Source organism: Python bivittatus, unplaced genomic scaffold, assembly GCF_059951505.1.
Source record: "Python bivittatus isolate LINGU-HERP-01145 unplaced genomic scaffold, Pbiv_v1 ctg000020_np1212, whole genome shotgun sequence".
Lineage (NCBI taxonomy): Eukaryota > Metazoa > Chordata > Lepidosauria > Squamata > Pythonidae > Python > Python bivittatus.
In genome coordinates, this window is record NW_028277030.1 from 87567557 (window position 1) to 87588180 (window position 20624).

At 34.4% G+C, this 20624-nt stretch overlaps 1 protein-coding gene across 3 annotated transcripts in view; it reads left to right on the top strand.

Moving 5' to 3' along the window:
• Positions 1-18862, top strand: part of NUP133 (nucleoporin 133) — a 37307-nt gene extending 18445 nt beyond the window's left edge. Inside the window, exons 14-26 of one of the 3 annotated variants that reach the window (XM_088143442.1) lie at positions 1535-1629; positions 1712-1936; positions 2200-2322; positions 3917-4016; positions 4695-4769; positions 6544-6677; positions 8557-8715; positions 9909-10044; positions 11464-11582; positions 14028-14108; positions 15621-15685; positions 18180-18268; positions 18424-18862. In XM_088143442.1, coding sequence (XP_087999568.1) covers positions 1535-1629; positions 1712-1936; positions 2200-2322; positions 3917-4016; positions 4695-4769; positions 6544-6677; positions 8557-8715; positions 9909-10044; positions 11464-11582; positions 14028-14108; positions 15621-15685; positions 18180-18268; positions 18424-18563 — 1541 coding nt within the window. In that variant the 3' untranslated portion in view covers positions 18564-18862. Of the gene's footprint in view, positions 1-1534; positions 1630-1711; positions 1937-2199; positions 2323-3916; positions 4017-4694; positions 4938-6543; positions 6678-8556; positions 8716-9908; positions 10045-11463; positions 11583-14027; positions 14109-15620; positions 15686-18179; positions 18269-18423 lie in introns of all 3 variants that reach the window. The other 2 variants (XM_088143437.1, XM_088143443.1) reach the window with 2 other exon arrangements.
• Positions 18863-20624: the final 1762 nt, after the last annotated feature.

Here is a 20624-nt window from a genome sequence, read left to right on the forward strand (position 1 = left end):
CATTACTGATGTCCCAGTATGGCATATCGCATTGGCCAGTCTTCCCCTTTCTCACCCCATATCTTCCCAGACCCTTCCTTCTCCTCCCTCCTGGATTGGTGCAGGAGAGTGTGGGCCATGCTCTGGAATGAACACACTCTCCATTCACTATGGGCAACAGGAAAATTCAACAGGCCTGACCTGTATCTCACATAAACTGAAAAGCATATTCCTGAGCAGCCATCCATAGCCTAGTGCTGTCTATATGTGTCAGAGTGCTTTGAAGTGTTTCTTTATGTTGCGGACCAGAGTGGAAACTTCACGTGCCAAAAGTAAGAAAATTAAGGGAAAAAAATGTTTTCTTCCTATGTCATTTATATACATACATATACATACAGTCACAATCTGTGGAAGGTTTTGTATTTCTTTTTCTCTTCTTGAGGCAACAGCAGAGAATACTGAATACCAGAATTTTAGGTAGCCCTTTTTACTTTTACCTTGGACGCTTGGCAATTCCTGTGCATTGCAGGATATTCCAAGGAGTTCTTCTACAACAGTATTCTCCAGCTGGGACCTTCTCAGCGTGTTTAAGTATAACTCCAAAAGTATAGCCAATCCTTTTGAATCTTCTTGTTGCCTGAAATGAATTTAGAGTGCATTCTGGAATATGACCAACATTCTCATGTATCTGTCCAGGAGGGTGGGAAGAAGGGGAAGGCGTTGGGATGGTACATAGACAAGCCATCCAGTGGGATATGCTTTGCTACAACACCAGCGATGGCTCAGGGGAAAGGGAAAGAAAGTATTGAGAAGATTGCTGGGGAATATGTTATGGAGGGATGTTGATGGCTGGGGAAGTAAGGAAGGTGTTGGAGAAATTGGGGTGGGCAGGCCTGTAGACATGCCATGCTGAGAGCTGGTGTGGAAAGAAGATGATGACACATACAGGTACCTGGCTTGCCTTACTCACTCTGTTCAGATTTTTATATCTTCTAAATCACCCAAATGTACCTACTTTATTTTCTGTCAAGCATTGACTGACCCAAGCAGTTTAATGAAATTTCTGAAACATGATGGTTCCATGTTCAAAACAAAATAGTTGTTCAGTTGCATACACATCCTGACCAAATCTGCATTTTTCAGAAATAATGCATGGTGGGCAGAAATAGGCAAAGGCATCCAAAATAGTGCTGAACCCAGAAAACCTCCATATGATGTATTCCTCTGTTTAAGAAAGCTGCTATATCATCCAGTATGTATTGAACATGAATATATTCATGATTAGAGAGTTTATTGACTTCTTGGAGTAGACATCTTTATAGATTTTGATGTGAAATTACAGCTGAGCCTGATCCAAAGGAAAGAAACAAACACATTGCTGTTAGATTCCCTTTATATAATACTGACAAAAATATGCAAAAATCCAAAGGGGGGCAAATAGCTTTTGAAAGAATTGTGTATATAAAATATTTAAGTTAATTGAAAAGTAAAATGACACTTTCAAAGATTTGAAGCAAGTAAACATTTAAATGCTGTTGATCACATTTTTGTCCAGATGCAGCAAATTTTACCAACTCATCCATCATTATTCTTCACCAGCTGGATAATAAATCGCAAGCACATTCTATGTACATTGATTTTCTTCGCCAGGTGAGCTCCTAATGCTGTCAGATAGAAATATGAATAACAATGTGGCATACATTATTTTTATTTACAATTATCTCTATCTAAGGTTGATCTCTTTGGACGTCTGGGTTGTGTTCAAGTAAGAGGCATCCTGATGGCAACTCGGTTATTACTTTGTGAACATGCAGAAAAATTAGCAGCAGCTATTGCTCTCAAGAACTATCATTACAAATTGCCAGATCTTGTGACTTCTGCAATACAGATTGCTTTGAACAAAAGAGAAGATGACATTCCTTCGGGTCTAACACCTGCTGATGTTTTCTTTAGAGAGGTGAGAATTATTTGCTAGCTAGAATCACAATGATTTTCAGCATGAATAAACCTTCAAATATATGAGGATCCTGAAAGCACCCCAGATATAGTCCAAATGTCTTGGAACAGAGAGAAAAAGTTAATAGAAGGCAGTCATGCCTTAATAATGAAAATTAAAATTATGCAGTATATGCAAGGTTGCCTACCCCAATGTGAATCTTTTAAAAACTCAGCACCCGGTGTTTTCACCAAGTGGAAGTGTGACACTTTTTTGTTTTTCAGGTTTCTCAGATAGATACTATTTTTGAATGCTTACTGGAAAAGGAAAAACAAGTCTTGAAGGATACATCAGTTCAGTCTGAGGAATGGGGTAAAATAGTTGTCGATGTAAACAATATCATAAAGGTATGATATTCTGTGTTAATAATTGTGTCAGAAACCAGCAAAGTTGATTATATCTAATGTTGTATAAGCAGATTTCTATCCATGCAGTAAGACTTAACATTTTTCTATCTCTATGTACTTCTGTAAATCTGTTCTGAAGGATTCTTTACTCCTCTGGAGCACATTTATGGAGTGTGCAGGATAGTGTAGTGTGGTGAAGTTGGGGGAATCTCACTAGCACCCTCCTTGTTATGAATATGTCTGCTTGTTTGATTTACCCAGAAATCAAGCAAATTTTAGATTTACTGAAGTCAGAGAAATAATTTTAGATCTTGTAATTTGAGTAGGACAATTAAACATGTGCTTAAATTCCGTACACTGAAATTGGTGGGATTTTAAACTGCTTAGTCTACTATTGTGTTTTAATGTAGTGGTTAATTTAAAAAAGGAGGAATCTGATCAGTCTGTATTCTTTTTGAAGAAGTCAATTGAAGTGTTATATAATATTCAAAAACATGAAAGAAAGGTATCACAAAAGCCAGAATAAGTACTAGCTCAAAAAGCAATGTATAACAATATTACATGCCAAGCACCTTGGTGAAGAGACATGTATAGTTTCTACCAAAAACCTTGACACTTGAAGACCAACCATGATGTGCCTGGGAGATAATTCCATAGTTGGGTGCCATCATCAAGAACCTCCTGTTTTAAGTTTCTACATTATTAGCCACTCTTATAGGTGTGACCACTACCATCTGTTACCACTGCAACATATTACACATTGTAAAGGGGAAAAAAATGTGGAAGATATCTTGGGGAAATTGACAAGATTGAAGTAAGACAGAGAAAATTTCAATAGCATTTTTTTAAAGGTAGCTAAACTCATTGTCCATAGTAAAATGAAATTAAAAAGTTACAAAGTGTCCTTTCTTTTAAAAGCAGTGAGTTAGTTCAGATTTTTTGCCAGTAATTCCATTCAAGCAAAGACCATTCTCGGTATACCTTCCTGCCACTCATGTTCTATTTTTCTTATCCAATTGCCAGTCTACACTGGGTTGTATTTAGGATTTTGCTCCTTATTATATTTTGTTTTCTTATTTGTTCAGGCAAAGTTACTTTTAGTTATTGTAGATGAAATTGCAACATAATAAAACAATGAACAGAAATATGAAAAAGATTCTATCAGTAAAGTGTTGCCTATTTAGTTATCAAATACATACATTTGTGGATGATTAAACCTGCAAATGATTTTCTAATTTTGGACCAGACATCTTATGAACCAAAATGTTTAAAACTTTTTTCTAAACAATCTGATGTCCCCCCGCCCCCCGGAATTTACTGTTGCTGAAAACAAAAGCAGTATATGAAACTGTAGGACACTTTTCCATCTGTTTCCTTATTTTTAAAAAATTCTGAATCCATTATGATACTTGGCTTTTGTCTAGGGGCATGTCTTTGCAAGTGCATTTTATTTTATTTGTCAGTGGTCTATAATCATTACAAAAATGACTACATGAGTTCATAATTAAGAATTATATTTATGTTAAAAACATGGCAAGCTCGATGAAATTAATTTTGACAAGATATATTTTCTTTGTCATGTTTTCTTTTGAAGGATATGCTAAAAGCTGCTATCCAAGATCGCCAATCTAAAACTTCTTTATATAAAATAAGAGATCCCACTGAAGTTGAACCTGAGTATGTACCTTGGACAGGTGAGAATAATTAAAATGGTATTCATGATGTTTTGCTGCCAGTTTATAACGTGGTCCTAATTATACAGTTCTTACACATAGCTAGTATTAGCCTTTAAACAATTCTCTCCATTTTGTGTATTTAATCAGAATGCTGTTTTCTGATGCCAGTGACAGGTTTCCTGAGGATAAAACTAAGGGTATTTTGAAAATGTGAATTGCTTTCATTTCTTAACTCCACCTCCTGAAGTTTAATGTTAACATATTAATTTACCCAGCAGCATTTTTATTCTTGATTTGGACACAGTGCAGTTATTCATGCACCCTAACCTATGCACTTATTTGGTGGGGCAAAAATATATTAGGATGCTATTGATAGTATATTCAATTATTTGTACAAGAAACGTAAATCAACCTCATTTGAATGGGTATGGGAGCATAAATGGATACTTTTGAGCTCTAGAAATTGTTCTTTTCCTTTGTGAACCACAGCTTTTTCTCTACTGCAGTGGTTTTATGCTCATTCTTCTTCTCCTTGTTGGAAAGCCTGTTCGTTGTACTAAAAAATGCTGCTTTGCTTAGAAACAATTCATTCACATAAGCATTTCCATTTTACTTTTAACTTATCTATGTACTATGTTTGTGTTAAAGTTTCAACTAGTAGAAATGTCATTAAAATATTTTTATGATCTTTTCCAGCATCTGTTGGTGTGCGAACAACAATAGTGCAGCAACATGAAATCATTCTGAAGAAGGTTTATCCACAGGCTAACAGTAAGCTTCGTAGCATAGTGATAGAACAGCTGGTGGCACTGCTGGATTGCTTTCTGGATGGTTATGTTTCGCAGCTTAAATCTGTGGACCAGCCTGAGCATCAGGAACGTTATAACAGTCTGCATGTAGAATATGAACAGAAAAGATCAGAATTATTGTTACCACTACGTAAGTGCTGCTGTTTTTCTGCAAGGTGATGTTTAAATTCCTAATAATGGTTTACAATTTTACAAAACATGAAACAAAAACAATAAGACATAAAAGACAGAGGCTTAAGGAGAGCAGAACCTCTTTACGTTTATAGCACCAAATAAAAATGTGGCATATGAAACTAAAGCAAAGTTTCACAAGGTGTTATTCCTTTTTCAATTCTTCCAGTTTTATTCTAGACAGGTTTAAGTTGCTTTCTCTTTAAAAAGAAGAGATCATGGGGGAAATCATTTACCAGAATTATTATTTAATGTAATTTTGCATTCAGTCATAATTACCAGACCCTATTTTTTTAGTTAGGACAGAGGTGCACAACTTTTTTCAGGTAGATTGCTCATATTGCAGTGATACATTAGGATATGCATTCCCCAAAGTAGGGAAAAACTGCATTTGGTTTGATTTAAATTCAATTAAATGTAACCTTATGAAGCCCAGCAGATGGCAGCATGTATTTGACTTTGGCTTATCTCAAAAAGCTACGCAGGCTGAGATCTGCTTAGCTTTTAAATGGGAGAGCCCTGGGAAATCCCCAGCTTGTGGACTGGAAATTTAAAAAAGCATTCTGGAAGAAGATGAATGCAAACCACTTAGATACTGTTGCCAGGAAACTAGATGGACATGTATATGTACTTAGCAGCAGTTAAGCTTCACTTGGGGTAGTTTTTACTAAATGTGATTATTCCCCACATATTTAATAATTGCCCTCTTCTCTCATATTAAAAGCAACAATTTGGTAGCCAACTTTGGAAGGACTCTGTGGGCTCCACCAAGGTTTTTTGGAAAGCACATGCAGCTGTGAGGATTTGGGTTATAACTATACAAATTGATCCATACAGACAAGACCTCACCTTTGGCAAGAGAACCTTCACCACTTAATTCACTGTGATTTCTTGCTCCTTTGCCAAATCCCAACTTTGCAGTTTGTGCTTGTACAGTTCCCTTGATTGTAATAAAGCTTCCTTTCCACAGGGGAATGCACTATAGAGTTCATGGTATACAAGGATAAGTCAATTGAATTCCTCCTTTAAATTGCATTACTACTTTGTAAACAAATAAAATGGCTTGAGAGTGCTTGTTTATATACCATCTCATGTATCCTGTTTCTAAAAGTTGTTGAATGTTTATTAATTACCCACTCTGCTACTACCAGTCTACCAATCTGTTGAATGTGGATAGAATATTGCACTGATAGCAATTGGCTTTTTCGTCTTTTATTTTGATTCATGTTCAGTGTTTTAAGATTGGTTATGTTGTTTTAATTGTTGCTGTATTTGTACGCTGCCCAGAGTCACATTATGTGAGATGGGTGGCCATATAAATTTGCTAAATAAATAAATAAATTGCAACAGATAAAAGCCAGAACTTACTGAAGAAAAAAAGGTACTACCTGTCCACTTCAAGGCAGCGTAACATCCATGCATCTGGTAGACATTTCATGCATAAATTGTATTGTGAAGATATAGTATTATTTTCTTTGACAATTAATATTATCTAATTTAAAAGTGCTTACAAGATAAACATGTTTGATCTGTTGAGTTTTTTGTTTTGTTTGATTTTTGTCCAGTTTTGCTCAAACAATACCAGCTAGCAGCTGCTCTTGCAGAAAAATATTGTGACTTTGATATTTTGGTACAACTGTGTGAACAGACTGATAATCAAAGCAGATTACAACGCTACATGACCCAGTTTGCTGATCAGGTGAGGTATTAAAGTAACCATTTTACCATAGTGAGATTTTGTCATTTAAGTTCAACACCCATCATATAATGTCAAATCATACTTTTTTTCCACATAATTTGTCTAAAGGATTTTCTGTCTAAATTGTCCCGTATTTTTTCAAGTTACAGAGAGAATTGTCAGTCTTACCTTTATCCAGAAAGCTACTGTTCCAGGACTTGAACTGTAAAATGTGCATTATAAATTAGTGTGCAAACATGCATTCTGCAGATATGCCAATTAAGCAAAACAAGTCACATGGGAACATTTAATATAACATAAGGCAAAGGACCAACATGTGCTCAGCTGCCTTCAGGGTTGTCTACTCCTACTTTAGAAATAACCACTTGATGACTAACATTGGGCAGAGGAGCACTTGACAGAGGAGGAAGTAATGTTAAACCAGGATGACAACTTGCCCTTTGCACGACTGAAGACATATTAGGCGTTCACATGAGGGAATAAAAAATTTAATTTTCAGATTGAACCATAATAGTGGATGCTTGCTAGGGGCCAAGCTTCTCTTGACTGATCAAAATAACCTGGCCAATAGCTATAATAGTTGGTGAATAGTTAGAATACATGATGAGAAGCATCACATATTAAAAAAACAGGAAGCAGCTTGGTTCTTCATTTTCTCAGAAAGCTAGCGAAAGAGAAAAATGAGTAGAAAGCAAAAGTGATAGTACTAATAGTTCTATCCCAGACAATCCTGGGAATCCTGTCTACTTCATGAAAGAAAGCAATTAGGTCAAGGAAATAAACTGAAGAATGTTTTTCTATCCATTTAAAATGTTCCCATTTCTTTTCAGAGCTTGGGCAGAAACAAACATGGACACAAACAGGGATAAAATGTACATAAATGATCTGTGTATTCCATGACATTTAAGGGTGGTTTATGCATAGATGGTCAAGAAAATATGTTGCATTATTATGCCAGTGACACATCCAACTTGCCCACTAAGTACTTACATATTAAAGCTACAGCAGGATACAATATATATAATAAATACAGTTTATTTATTTTTATTTATTTCTTCAATTTATATAGCTAGTTAGTTGTAATAAGATGTTCATTTAATATTTGGATGATGCATTTTGCCTGTGGCTGTTGTCATGTAATCCTTGAACCAGCAAGCTTTGGCTGTAAGATTGTTTCAGCTTCATAAAACATGAAACAATAGGAATGGGCAGGGAAGATTTGGAACATCATAGACTCAGTCCCCCACCCCTGGCAAAAAATGAAAATGTGCTTGGATTCTGGGCCCTTGCATTTTCTTCCAAGATATGCTGCTTTTTTCATTGTCTCTTATTTGTTCTTTTTAATTTGTGATTTTGGAAAAAGGTGAAAGAAGGCTATTCTATAAATTTTCACAGGATTCTGCTATTGGCAGCAGAGAGCCAAAGAAATGCTTCAGTGTACTGATACTCTGTCTGTCTGTCTGTCTGTCTGATTTATATAGCCGCCCATCTCAAAAAACAAGGCTCTGGGCAGCATATTTAACAAAAAATGTGCACTGTATAGATTCTCTATTGGAAATCCTTAAAACTTGCTGTGTTATTTATATCATAAACTTTAGGTGATCTTCTGTTCTGCTATTTAGCTGGAATCAGTAATAAAGTAATTGTTTTGTTTTGAATGTAAGTTATATGAAAAGCTATTTCATTTGTAATTAATCCTGAATTGCAAAGTGTGTAAAATGAATGACAGCATTTATATATTTTTTCTTTACTACAAAAATTGAAAATTGTTCCAGTGGAAGGAAATATGTGTTTTCCATTTTTAGAGATCTATACTTCAGCTTCACAAGACCATATTTTGTAAAGCAGATCCTTATACTTATGTAATGTTATTTTTTAGAATTTTTCAGATTTTCTGTTCCGTTGGTATTTGGAAAAAGGAAAAAGAGGAAAACTGTTATCACAGCCAGTTGCTCAGCACGGACAGCTGGCTAGCTTCTTACAAGCTCATGAGCATCTCAGTTGGCTACATGACATCAATAGTAATGACATGGATAAGGTATACTTTAAAATAATACAAACCACTTACTTTTCCCTTAGTCACAGCCCTCTCATACAATGAATGCTCTTCTCCCCTCTTCCTTGGTCTACTTGGGAAGCATACGGGAATTGGTAATATAAGGAACCAATGGAAACATGTGTATGTCGTGCTTATTTTTGGTTGGTTACTGACATTTTTTAAAATAATGTTTTTGTAAATTGTAGTGGGGCTTGCATTTAGAGAGAGCAAGATTCTTTCATGAGAAAAAAAGAAGTCCAGTCCTCTGCTTGTGTTAGTGCAGGCATAATCAAACTGTGGATTCGCTGGGTCTAGGCATAGGCCTTAAATTTGCCTTCAAGACTTGACAGCATTGCTTGTTGCCAAAATTCATTATAAATCACATCAACAAAATTCATCCCAAAATTCTTCTTCAGTAAAATCACCATGGTGTGGAAGAAATTTCAGTTTAAGTTATATAGTTTAAATTTAGAACAAGAAAATTCTATAAGATGATTTCATTATTTCAAAATCTGTCACAAAGGTAACTATTCCAAACAAAAGTACTTAAGAAAGCACTTTTATACAACTATTTTTCCCCTTGAATTTATTTGGTTAAATTGTTTAGTTTTGCTTTTAAACATTAACAAAAAGCTTATATGCTTATTCAGTATGATATTGTAGAATCAGCTATCTTAGAGAATAAATGCTTTGTAAAATGTATCTAATCTACTGTTTCCAAAATACAGAAGCAGTTATTATTTTAGTGTGTTCTTCATTCTTATTATGAAACTGGTAATTTGAAACATTATTTATGATGTCTCTTTAGATTTTATGCAGAAACTCAATCAAAATATAAATAATGATGCATGTCTAAAATATGTATCTTTCATAATAGGTCTTATCTTGATAGTTTTCCATTTTCAGTTACTATTTTAATCTTAAAGATTCTTATCCTCTTATTCTTACTTTTTTATGTTGTTCCCAAATAACTGGAGGAAACTGCTCAGCAGAAAAGAGGATTTTCCTCATCAGTCTCAGAATTTGAATATGTAGTTATGAAATTGTAATTTGAAGTACAACTGCTTTGGGAAATTAAGATTTACGAATAACTTTGGAGTTTAGTTCTCTCTATATATAAAAGTTCTTTTATTCTTGCATAACTTTCCTCTTTCATAGCTTTATCTAATCAGAACTATTTTGGTCATTCTTAGGCTTACAGAACACTCCAGAATTTAGCAAATACAGAAACAAGGTACTTTGCGAAGAAGAAAACTCTTCTTGGATTAAGTAAACTATCTGTGCTAGCTTCCGATATATCGGATGTGATGTTAAATGAGAAAATTGAAGGTACTTTTTAAGCTAAATTTTAAAATTACCGTCCATATACAGAGAAACCCCTTATGCTGTTCCTCATTGAAGTGGACCTGTTGCCATCCTTCTGATATCTACAGTGATTTCTCAAAAAGTAGTTGTGGTGGGAAATGATACTGTTCAAATAAGATACTCTTATCTACAATGCTATAGCTTTGGATTAAGTTATGTATTTGTAGATATATGCAGGTGCTACATCTCTAGTATTGGCTTTCTTGTAATGCATCTACAGCTTTGGCTTTATTAATTACTCTTTTGAAAAGTATCTTTTTATAGCAGATATCACTGTAGAAATATGAAATGGGAACACAGTCTCCATATCATAAGTACTTATACTATTATCCACATGGTTACTAGGAGCTTGGAATTTAATTAACTAATAAAAGTATATGGCAAAGGCTTACTTACTGATTTTTTTTCCCTGCTCTCTAGAACAGGGATGTTTAACTTTCTTGCAAGTAAAAGCTGCTTATTCTTTCCTTAGGAATGTTTAATCACCATACAAAAAATCCAATGGCAGTCTGAGTAAAGTAGTTCATGCCACCAGTTTTCACCTTCACCATCCTCCTCCCTGAAATGTCCTCATCCTGCCTCTAAAATAAATAAAAGTCTGGAGGGAACTTTTCCTCTGTTTAATTTGGCTGGTTTTTTTCCTTTGCATTATATCACCATATAATATAATGCTATCTAGAAATGATTTTGGGAGGTAGGGACATTGCAAGAGAGTCTTACTTAAGAACAGGAGATTATGTGGGCTGCTTATGTTCCCACAGCTGTGGAATGCCACCAACAAAGTTACTAAACAAGATTGTTTTTTTAAAAACAACTGTATGCTTGGCTAGGCTATTGATTAGGATTCAGGAAAAGGAAACTCTTCATATGTGAAGAAATTAGTTTGAGTAGCTGCAAGATTAGACTTGGAACTGGCAGTCCACTTTATAACATAGTTCTTCTGTTTCTCACAAATATTTATTTATTCATCAAATTGCTAAGGTTACTTAACTTCAAAACAAGTCTGGGCAACATCCAATATTAAAAACAGTTGAAAATATTATCAGCAGAAAAGAATAATAGATGTCCAGAGAAAGTAATCAGATCATAATCTTCAACCCCATATATTCCCAAAAGCTGTCTGCCATGCTCTGTAACTCGCAATTACTCATAATTGTGTAGATCATCCTTTGATTAATTTTTAAAATACACTTATTTATTATACCAAATAAATAACCTTTCTGGTCTATATTCATATAATTTCACATTGGCAGTTTTAAAAAAGGCTCCTGGAGCCATGGACTCTTGACAGCATATTAAATAATTTTGAATGCAAGTTATTTGTAGCTTCTTGTTCTAAGTAATGATAATAATGCTTCTTTCTTCTTCTTTCATGTATACAAGAAATTATTGAACAAGAATGCTTTTTATTGCATCAAGAAACTCTACCTGAACAGTTGTTGGCAGAGAAGAAGATGAATCTCAATGAAATGCCTGTTTTAAGTGCCCCCCAGCTCATTGAGGTATTTACTATATTGTTTAATTAATTGAATTTTTGCATCTGTACAAAGGGATTTCCATTGTTTGAAAGAATGCAGAAAAGTGTTACATGTAAACACTGTAACATATTTTTTAAAGAATTAAATATTATTCTAAAATGTCAAGAATTGAAATCCACTTAAAAAGAATTTGCGTTGAAGCTAGTATGAAACTTGCTCTGTATTTTTGACTTTGAAGCCCGAACAGTATTATGGTTTATCAGCACTTTGAATATTGTGTGCTTGTTTGGAAATTGGCCATTCCAGGTTACTACTTACTTACTTGCTGTTGTGCTTACTTACCTTGTATCAAAGCAATTCAGCTTAGTAAAGTTCCACTACTCCTCAAATATGAAAACCTCAAATATTCATTAGTTAGGATGACCCACAAGTTGTGCAGTTCCAGATACTTCTTAACAGCATGTTCATAAAACCATAAATGTATTCAGAGCCCAAGACTGTATGAACACTTGAATGTCTCTTTTCCCATCACATACACGTACACATGCACACAAAATCTTAGTGCAGAATACATCTTGTGACTTGAAATACAAAACATCTTGTGGTTGGATAAATCTTGTTACCCCCAGTTTTATCACACAAATAATTCTTTATTGCTACTACTTCCACAGTATTATATATAATATCTTCAAGATATCCATCCTAAATTGGTTAAGGTATACTTGTAAGTTATTATAGAAGAAAACTGCCAACTTCATGAGTGTCATTATTAAATAATGATTTGACGACTTAAGTACCAGCAATATTTCTGAGACAGATAGTTGTGCTTTTCTGTGTTCGTTCTGTTCACTTATAGTATCAGTACCTTATCCAATAGATTTTTGTGCATGTGTGCAAAAAATTAGTGATTTAATCCAACAACTGCTTTGTAGCAGTTTAGCTAGCCCAAACTCTTTAAAAGACTGGTATTGCAGAACTACGTTACCAAGTGATTTGCTTCTTTTAAAATGTAGGGAATCAAGGGATTAGGAACCCTGGGAAGAAACATTTTAGATATAAAGGATATCTCCTCTTCCCCATTCCAAGGATTCAATTCTAAGAGGCAAAAAAAGAGAACCAACTGAATGCACTAAAGGGAAGACAACTGTGGTATTAACTAATAATCTCCCAATTTGAACTATTGCTCACACTTTTTAATTACTCATAGTAGCAAGGTTTTTTCCCTACTTCTAGTTTCATCTGAATATGTTATAAGACTCATAACCAGGTAGGAAGGAAAAGTAAAGAAGATTTATAAGTCACCCTCTGGGGGAGATGGGTGGCATATAAATTTAATACGAAATAAATAATAAAAATAAATAAATAAATTCATTACCCAGTGTCTCAGCTAAGTGGGGTGATAATTTAGATGATGTGCTACCTATTCAGTTTTGAATCCCCAATATTATCCCCAAGCTGCATTCCATGATAGAGAAAAATGGCTCTTCAGATTGTACTGAACTTCTAAGAAATTATTTACCCCTGACTTTACTCTGAATTTTACTGCTTTTAGGACACTGACGTTGCCTTCAATAAGCAGTTTGCAAGTAGTGATCTGTCAGTTTACAGTATGCAGTATGCTTAACTATAAGACTTCAAGAAATTTCACATTACACATTGATGAAATCTGTTGTAATTTGACAGCTTATGTGCCCCATTAAAATGCCCCATTAAAACATGTTTTTTGTCAATATTCCTTTTATTTTCATTAAAAGAATTTATCATAATTGTTGCTCATTAAAACAAAAATTATTTGGTGTTCCATGATACTGGGCATCCAAAGCAAGCTGAGATTTTGTAAAAATGATGATGATGTCAAGACCCAAGCCCTGTCCTTTACATGTGATGTTGTGATACAAATACAATTGGGGCAAAGTTTGTGTCATGATGCACATTATGTCATTTGCCAGCCTATGGACAACAATGCATAGTCTTGAAATGTTTATAGCTCAATACATTGGAAAATCTGTGGCCTAAATGATTCTATAACTTTCATATGGCCCTGAAGATGTAGTTGCATTCCCAGTTATGAGGGTCGGATTGTCAATTAGAGCCTGTGAGTTAGTGATGTTAACTGTTGTTGACTGGTTTTTACCTTGGCTGAACAATTATATATTTTATTTTGTTGTTTTATGTTTTTTTAATTGTTGTTAGCTGCCCAGATGTACCACGGTGAGATAGACATCCATATAAATTGAATAAATAAAGTTCTCATAAATCAATGTTACACACAATGGCTATAATATGGAACATGTATCTAAAATATTATGCCTCTCCCTTATTCTCAAAGTGACAGTACAGTTGAGGCATATTTCAGTGAAAAGGAGTTAAAATACAGGATGATTTCCGCCCCACAGTGAGTTCTTTACATAATAGTTTATATGTTTTGTAGTCTAAAACTAATTTTGTTTTCATTCTTTCATACAATAGTTATACATATGTGATGAGAACAGGAAAGCTAATGAGTATGACTTCAAGAAGGCACTTGATCTGCTGGAGTATATTGATCAGGTATGAAAATGTTATGTTTTACTGGTTTTCAGTGAATGGGTATAAACGATTATGCAAATTCTCTCTGACAACTGCTAGAATACTGAAACACCACTTAATGTAGATAATTTTGTTAGATCCATTTTTAGTAATGGAGGACCCAGCTTGGGAAGGCATTATTATTAGTATTAGTATTATCCACAACTCTGTGAACTTCTGTTCCAGCCATTTATTTATTTAAAGTATTTGAGACAGTTCCTCCTTGTAAAATTTCCAAAATGGTTTATAAAGGTATTTTAAAAAACACAAAATAAACTTTTGTAAAATGATGATAATAAAAGATTGAGAAAGGCCAACATAAAAGATACACACCACCTTTAGGATATGGCTTATTCCAGAGGGTGGATCATTTCACAGGACAGTTGCCATCTCAGTGAAGGTATGTTTCTGTGTTGTGATCAAGAAGCAAGCTACTATTTATGGTACAAAGAGGAGAATCTCCTTTGAAGATTGTGCCAGATTTGTTTATTGTGAAAATTTGTGTGTGACTTTCTAAAAATAGTGTAAACTTTCCCCTGCATAATGTAAAAGGAACCCTTTTTCACTGCCCAACTCAGGAGGCTGACATTTTTTCATGTATTAGACTTATATTCCACCTTTCCTCCAAGAGCTCAGGTTAGTGTATGTAGCATGTTCTCCTACAACTTTTCTTTATGATAACTACCTTTGAGGTAGGTTGGATTGACCCAGGAGTGGCCCCAAATCACTAGTTGAGCTTCCATGGCTAAGGTAGACTAGAATCTGGGTTTCCTGTCCTGATCTGACACCTTAATCAATACTCTCTCACTGATGTACAATAAAAGAGGCTTAATCTCACCTGATAATTGACACATACATACACACTGCTCAAGTAATCAGAGGTTGCACTGTATAGACATTGTCTGTAGAGCCACACGGACAACTGGGATGGCTGTATCCTGCCTGTGTGTGAGGGGATGCATTGTAAAGGGCCGTTCCTGAAAGAACATTCAAATAATTAACTGTATGAAGCTTGGCAAGAGAACTTTTGGATAATACTGCATTTCATCCACAGCCTGAAGTCAAGAATTGAATCAAATCAGTTAGTTCATCTCTAAGAAAAACCTCTTTCCTTAAAATCCAACTGTTCTTTACCATTTTGGTTCCTGTAGAACACTGTGTTCCCAGTCTCTAGCTAGTCTGTTGTTTCATTGTCTTACATGCCATACTATTCAGATTTATCAGATAGCATTGCTCCTTGCTTTGGTAACACCCATAATGCTATTATGTAGCCTATCCCTTAGTTTCCCCTTCCTCCCTCAGTCAAATCACTTCCCTTCAGAGTTTCTTCAGCATCGTTTTATGAAATATTCTCTTTAAACACACACCATTACAGTATTTTATTATTTTGTTTTTAGCATAAGCGATCAACCAAATTCAGATATGGTTATAAAGTATAATTTCTTTCCTGAAATTTCAAATGCAATTTAACATTATTTCTTTTTTTTAATGAAGGCTGAGCAAGTGGACATAAATTATCTGAAACTTAAAATACTTTGTAAAGCTCTCCTGAGAGATGGGTAGGTAAAAACAATTTAATGCATTTAATGTATTTAATGTATTCATTTACAACATTTATACCTATACTTAGGCAAAACAGTTCCTAGAGCAGCTTCCATGAAATCAGTTGCAAATGAGATAATCTCTCTTTTTTAGTCTTCATTTCCAAAAGATATGGCAAGGGATGAGGGGTAATGAAAAACAGATAGATTTGGATACCAGTTCCTACAGTTATAATACAACAGGCTGAATGCAAGCAGTTCCTGGAGAGGTGGAGCCGAATGAGGTTAGGTCTTCCAGCAGAGTTCATGGATTGGCTCTGCTTTCCATCTCTTCTTCCACTTTTGAGAGTATCTTTGATTTCAGTTAATACTTTGTTGAAGTATCCTTCCAATCCCCTCCAATTTCTAGTATCAAACTGAATATTAGGTAGAACATTCCAAAAGCAGGGTACCACTGCCAAGAAGAAATTTTCTTTATGGAAAGGGCAAGTTGATAGAATAATAGGGGTTCCTCAGATTTAGTGAAAGGCTGTGCAAGGATACATTTTAGGTAATCCTCAACACTTTTGCTATTTTAAGGGTTAGAATTATCCCATTACAGACTGGGGATTCACTAAAAGTGAGCAGTTTCTCTACCAATCAAGATATGCCTAACTTCTCAACTGTTACCTCTTAACCATTATACCATTGTCCCCCTTTTTTTGTACAGTCTTCATACATTCATACAGCTAAATGTGGGTCTTCAGAGTTTGCTTAAAATTTGCCTGTCATTCCAGATAATAGAATTTCTTCCCCTCCCCTTCCCTTCTCAAAAGCTACTCACCTTTCTGAACTACTCATATTTAGTTTCCAGATTTTGAAGGAGTAGAGGAATGGATGATGAAAAGACTCAGCACTGTGTTTCAAACTGGCTCTAAAACTGAATTGCAGTGACTCCCCTCAAAATCTTGAAGGATTGTGTAAAATACTTTTTCCAAACAAGTATATTAACAGAAATCCATGAATATGGTTCAGGAACAATTTGGGGATTTTTGTTTAAAGTAAGAATCCTTTCATTCATTAGGACTTATTATGAGTAAATCCATTTCAAGGTTAACATATTTCCTGACAAAAGATTACTGTTAATATATGTTAAGCTGTGAGGGAGGAAATCATGAATATAATTATATCCAGGCTTAATCCCAAAATATGGTAGGAATTGATCCTCATTTAGATGGCACCATTTCAGTTTGTCTTGTTGATGAACCTTTAGAATAAATAGCTATACAAATATTATCCTTATTCAGATGTTCTCCTCATTATCAAGGCATCTTCAAATCTCTGAATCGGATACTTCAAGCTACCTGCCCTATAGGGATGTGCATAATTTTTTTATGCTGTCCTGCTCTATAACTATATATGGCAATGGAATTGTTGGGTAGTACCCGAGGCTTGTGGGGAACACACAGTGACTTCCCAACAAGGTAATGGATTTTGTTTCTCTCATTCATTCTGTTCACTATTTCTCCTTCAGGAGAAGTGAATAGCAATGAAAGAGAATGTTATGGAAGAATGTGTATCACTTTACCCAGAATTCCTTGTTTAATATAGATTAGAGTCAGCCACATTAACAGTTATAATAAATGCACTAGCTAGAAAAAACTGTTTAAAAATGCACTTAAAAATATATCACTGAAATAGAGGCCTCTTTCTTGTTAGGGACTTTCATTGATTCTGAATTCAAATTCAGAATATAATTTCAGCATTTTCTTGCTTTCACATCCTACAAGGCTACCTTCTCATGGAGAAAGTTTAGGCAATAGGATCAGTTAAACTGCCAATGATAGAATGTACACATTAAGAACTTAGGGCATAGACTAGACCTCCTAGTCATACTAGTATAATGCAGCAATACAGACATATTAAATAATTTGACATCAAAAGCTGATTATTTCAACTGCAGATCACTGCTGACTATTAAGAAAAGTTTACTGATTTTTTTCCTGCCAATCCTACATTACAGAGGCCAGTCCTATTCTAACTCCTCCATCCATATATTTCACAAAGTTATGCAAGATATTAATTATAATGAAATATGTGGATAGTGATTTAATATTGCTTAAATAGATTTCTACCCTGCCTTTCCCTCTATATTGTAGTCTCCTCCAGCCTTCTGTATAGATGTGGGGTGGCTTCAAGAAGACTAAGAGAAATCTGTTTCCTGATGAATATTTTTCCTATGGTAAAAGATTCTAGTTGTATAGTTCCCAAATCTTTTAAAAGGTCTATCTGTAATTATTTTTTCATTGAATTATGAAACTTAATCTTTTTATATTCATAATACTGCATTGAAATAACAGACATGTAATACTTGCTGAAATATGAAGAAAATAGAGGGTGCAAGAAAATGACAAACGAAAATGAGAAATATAAACAGAAAAAAAATAGCACAATGGAAATTTAGATTAACACATTGTCTATTATTGGTCTTTAAAATATATTTGTTTGGATTCTTTTACACTTGGGGTTATAGCTGGTCCAGTTCGGAAGGCAAAGATGATCCCATTGAAGCATCTAAAGACAGTATATTTGTGAAAATACTACAAAAGCTGATAAAAGAAGGTATATTTTATTGAAATATATTCAGAAACATAATTTGAGTCCCCTGCTTAAAAATTTGCATGCAGATATCAGATATATATCAAAGATATAGAAAATAGGAAACTCAGTATAGATTTCCATAGTTCCATAGTATCTAACAACTATTTCCATTGTAGGAGTTCAACTCAGCGAATATCTGCCTGAGGTGAAGGATTTGATGCAGTCAGATGAACTTGGACATTTAAAATACAATCCTTACTTTGAATTTGTTCTGAAAGCAAATTATGAATTGTATGTTTTCAGAGACCAAGCATGAGAAATTTTGAATTTTAGTAAGCCAGCTTCTTTTTTTATATTGTGCATTGTTTTTGCAATAAAGTCTCAATTTTAAACAATAACATGATTCACAATGATTAAGAACTGAAATAGTATCAAGAAGGTGGTGGTCTCATATAAAAAAGGAAGTAGACTGAAGCATTAAAAATTACTCTGTTCTATAAACAGTATGTTTCCAAACACTCTTATTACCCCATCTTCTTACTTGTGCTGCTGTTTTGTGGGTGAATATAATTGTTCATGCACCTGAATGAACAATTGCCTTTTAATCTGAGAAATGTTGACTATTCATCTTATAATCATAATATACACTTACATACTTTAATATATAAATGACTGAATTCAAGTGCTCACCACATAATGATGTTCTACTATAATCTAGGTAATGACACGAAGGCTAGGAAGTAGTTCTCCAAGTGCTTCTCCTGGGAATTTCTCTTCTCTACTTGATATTAGTTGGTTTTGGTAATTTACAATCCACAACATTTTACCATGCTAATGCACAAAGAACAGATGGACTAATATAAATCAACTTAGTTCTTTAATCTGACAAATATCACAGTAGAATTGTTCCTACAGCCTGCTCAACATATACAGAGTAACTGCAAAACCAACTTGCATCGTCTTACCCCTTTATGTCTTGGCTAAATGCCTCTAGAATTTGATCCAACAGCTGAGAAGGTCATAAGTTAAATCAGTTGAAGAGAATCCCATGTCTAGTTTTAAAAGTACAACTACCATTCCATGGCTTCCTTTCTTGCTGTGCTAACAGAGCTCTAAGAATGGAAGAGCTGAATACATATGGAAGGATATACTTACCTCAAAATGTTCAAACCAATGTAGAAAAGAAATATACTACCAGTACAGGAAGATTAAACAAAATATTTCAGATACGTTGGGATCTACAAAATATAAGGTATCAAAAGGAACAGGCTATGTCATGCTATTAATACAGAGCTAAAAGATTGAAACATAGGAATGAAATAAAGCTGATAAAAGATCACGTTTTTATCCTGCTTTCTCAACTAAAAAGCAGTCAAAAGTGCTCTGGTCTGATGAAAGTCCTCCTGGAGCTTTTCATTTCTGTCTAAATTCCAATCTCTATTTTGATATGTATGTGCTACATAATCTGGATCTCCTAGAAATTCTTTATTGCTATTAACATTTTCCCCAAAGCTAAGATAGCTTCTATTTAATCAGAATAAACAGCAGCTTCTGAGTATACGAAAATGCGTTATCCAAACATTTGTTAGAATTTTTATGAGAAGACATAGCCCTATCTGTGCCAGTTTTCTAAGAAGCTCATCTCAGTGAGTTCAATGGAATGTATTCCCATGGAAGCATGTAGTGGTATGAATGTAAAACATGAACTCTGGAAAATTATTTCCCTTAATGAGCAGCCTCTGGAATGGTATAGATACAGGTATAGGTACAGATACAGATACTTATGGCCGTCAATTTCATTCCAAAATAGTGCTATTTTTATATTTTAAAATGATATATTAAATGGCATAGCTGTTGCATATTTATAATATTAAACATAATGGAATGTATTGACATAGAGATGAATGTTAGATGTTAAATTGATCACATAGTATAAATGGAATAAGAAAGTTTTAATTTCTACATTTCTCTGCCTATGTGGCTGACACTCTTGATGCTATTTTATGTTAATATATCTGTATGCACTGGAATTCAGTGTTTCAGCTGCATAGTGTATTTGTCAGTTCAAGGTAAGCCTCTCTACTAAGAACTGCAAAATACAGAAATGAGTAGCCAATTTTTTTTCCTGGAAAATGGCACCTGATTGTCTTAAGTATGTGAAAACATACAAATGTGCTATGGTTTCAGTAGATGTATTTGTTTTGTTGTAAGCACTGGATTGGTTTAAGGAGAAGATGGGTCAATTGAATGTATTCACAGAATATCTTGCAATAACTGCTGTGAGTTCCTTTTACTGGAGAGTCGTTACCTCACATGGTTGTTGTTACAAAAAACAGGAGTCAGCACTATATACATCACTTTGGGTTCCTGAATGAAA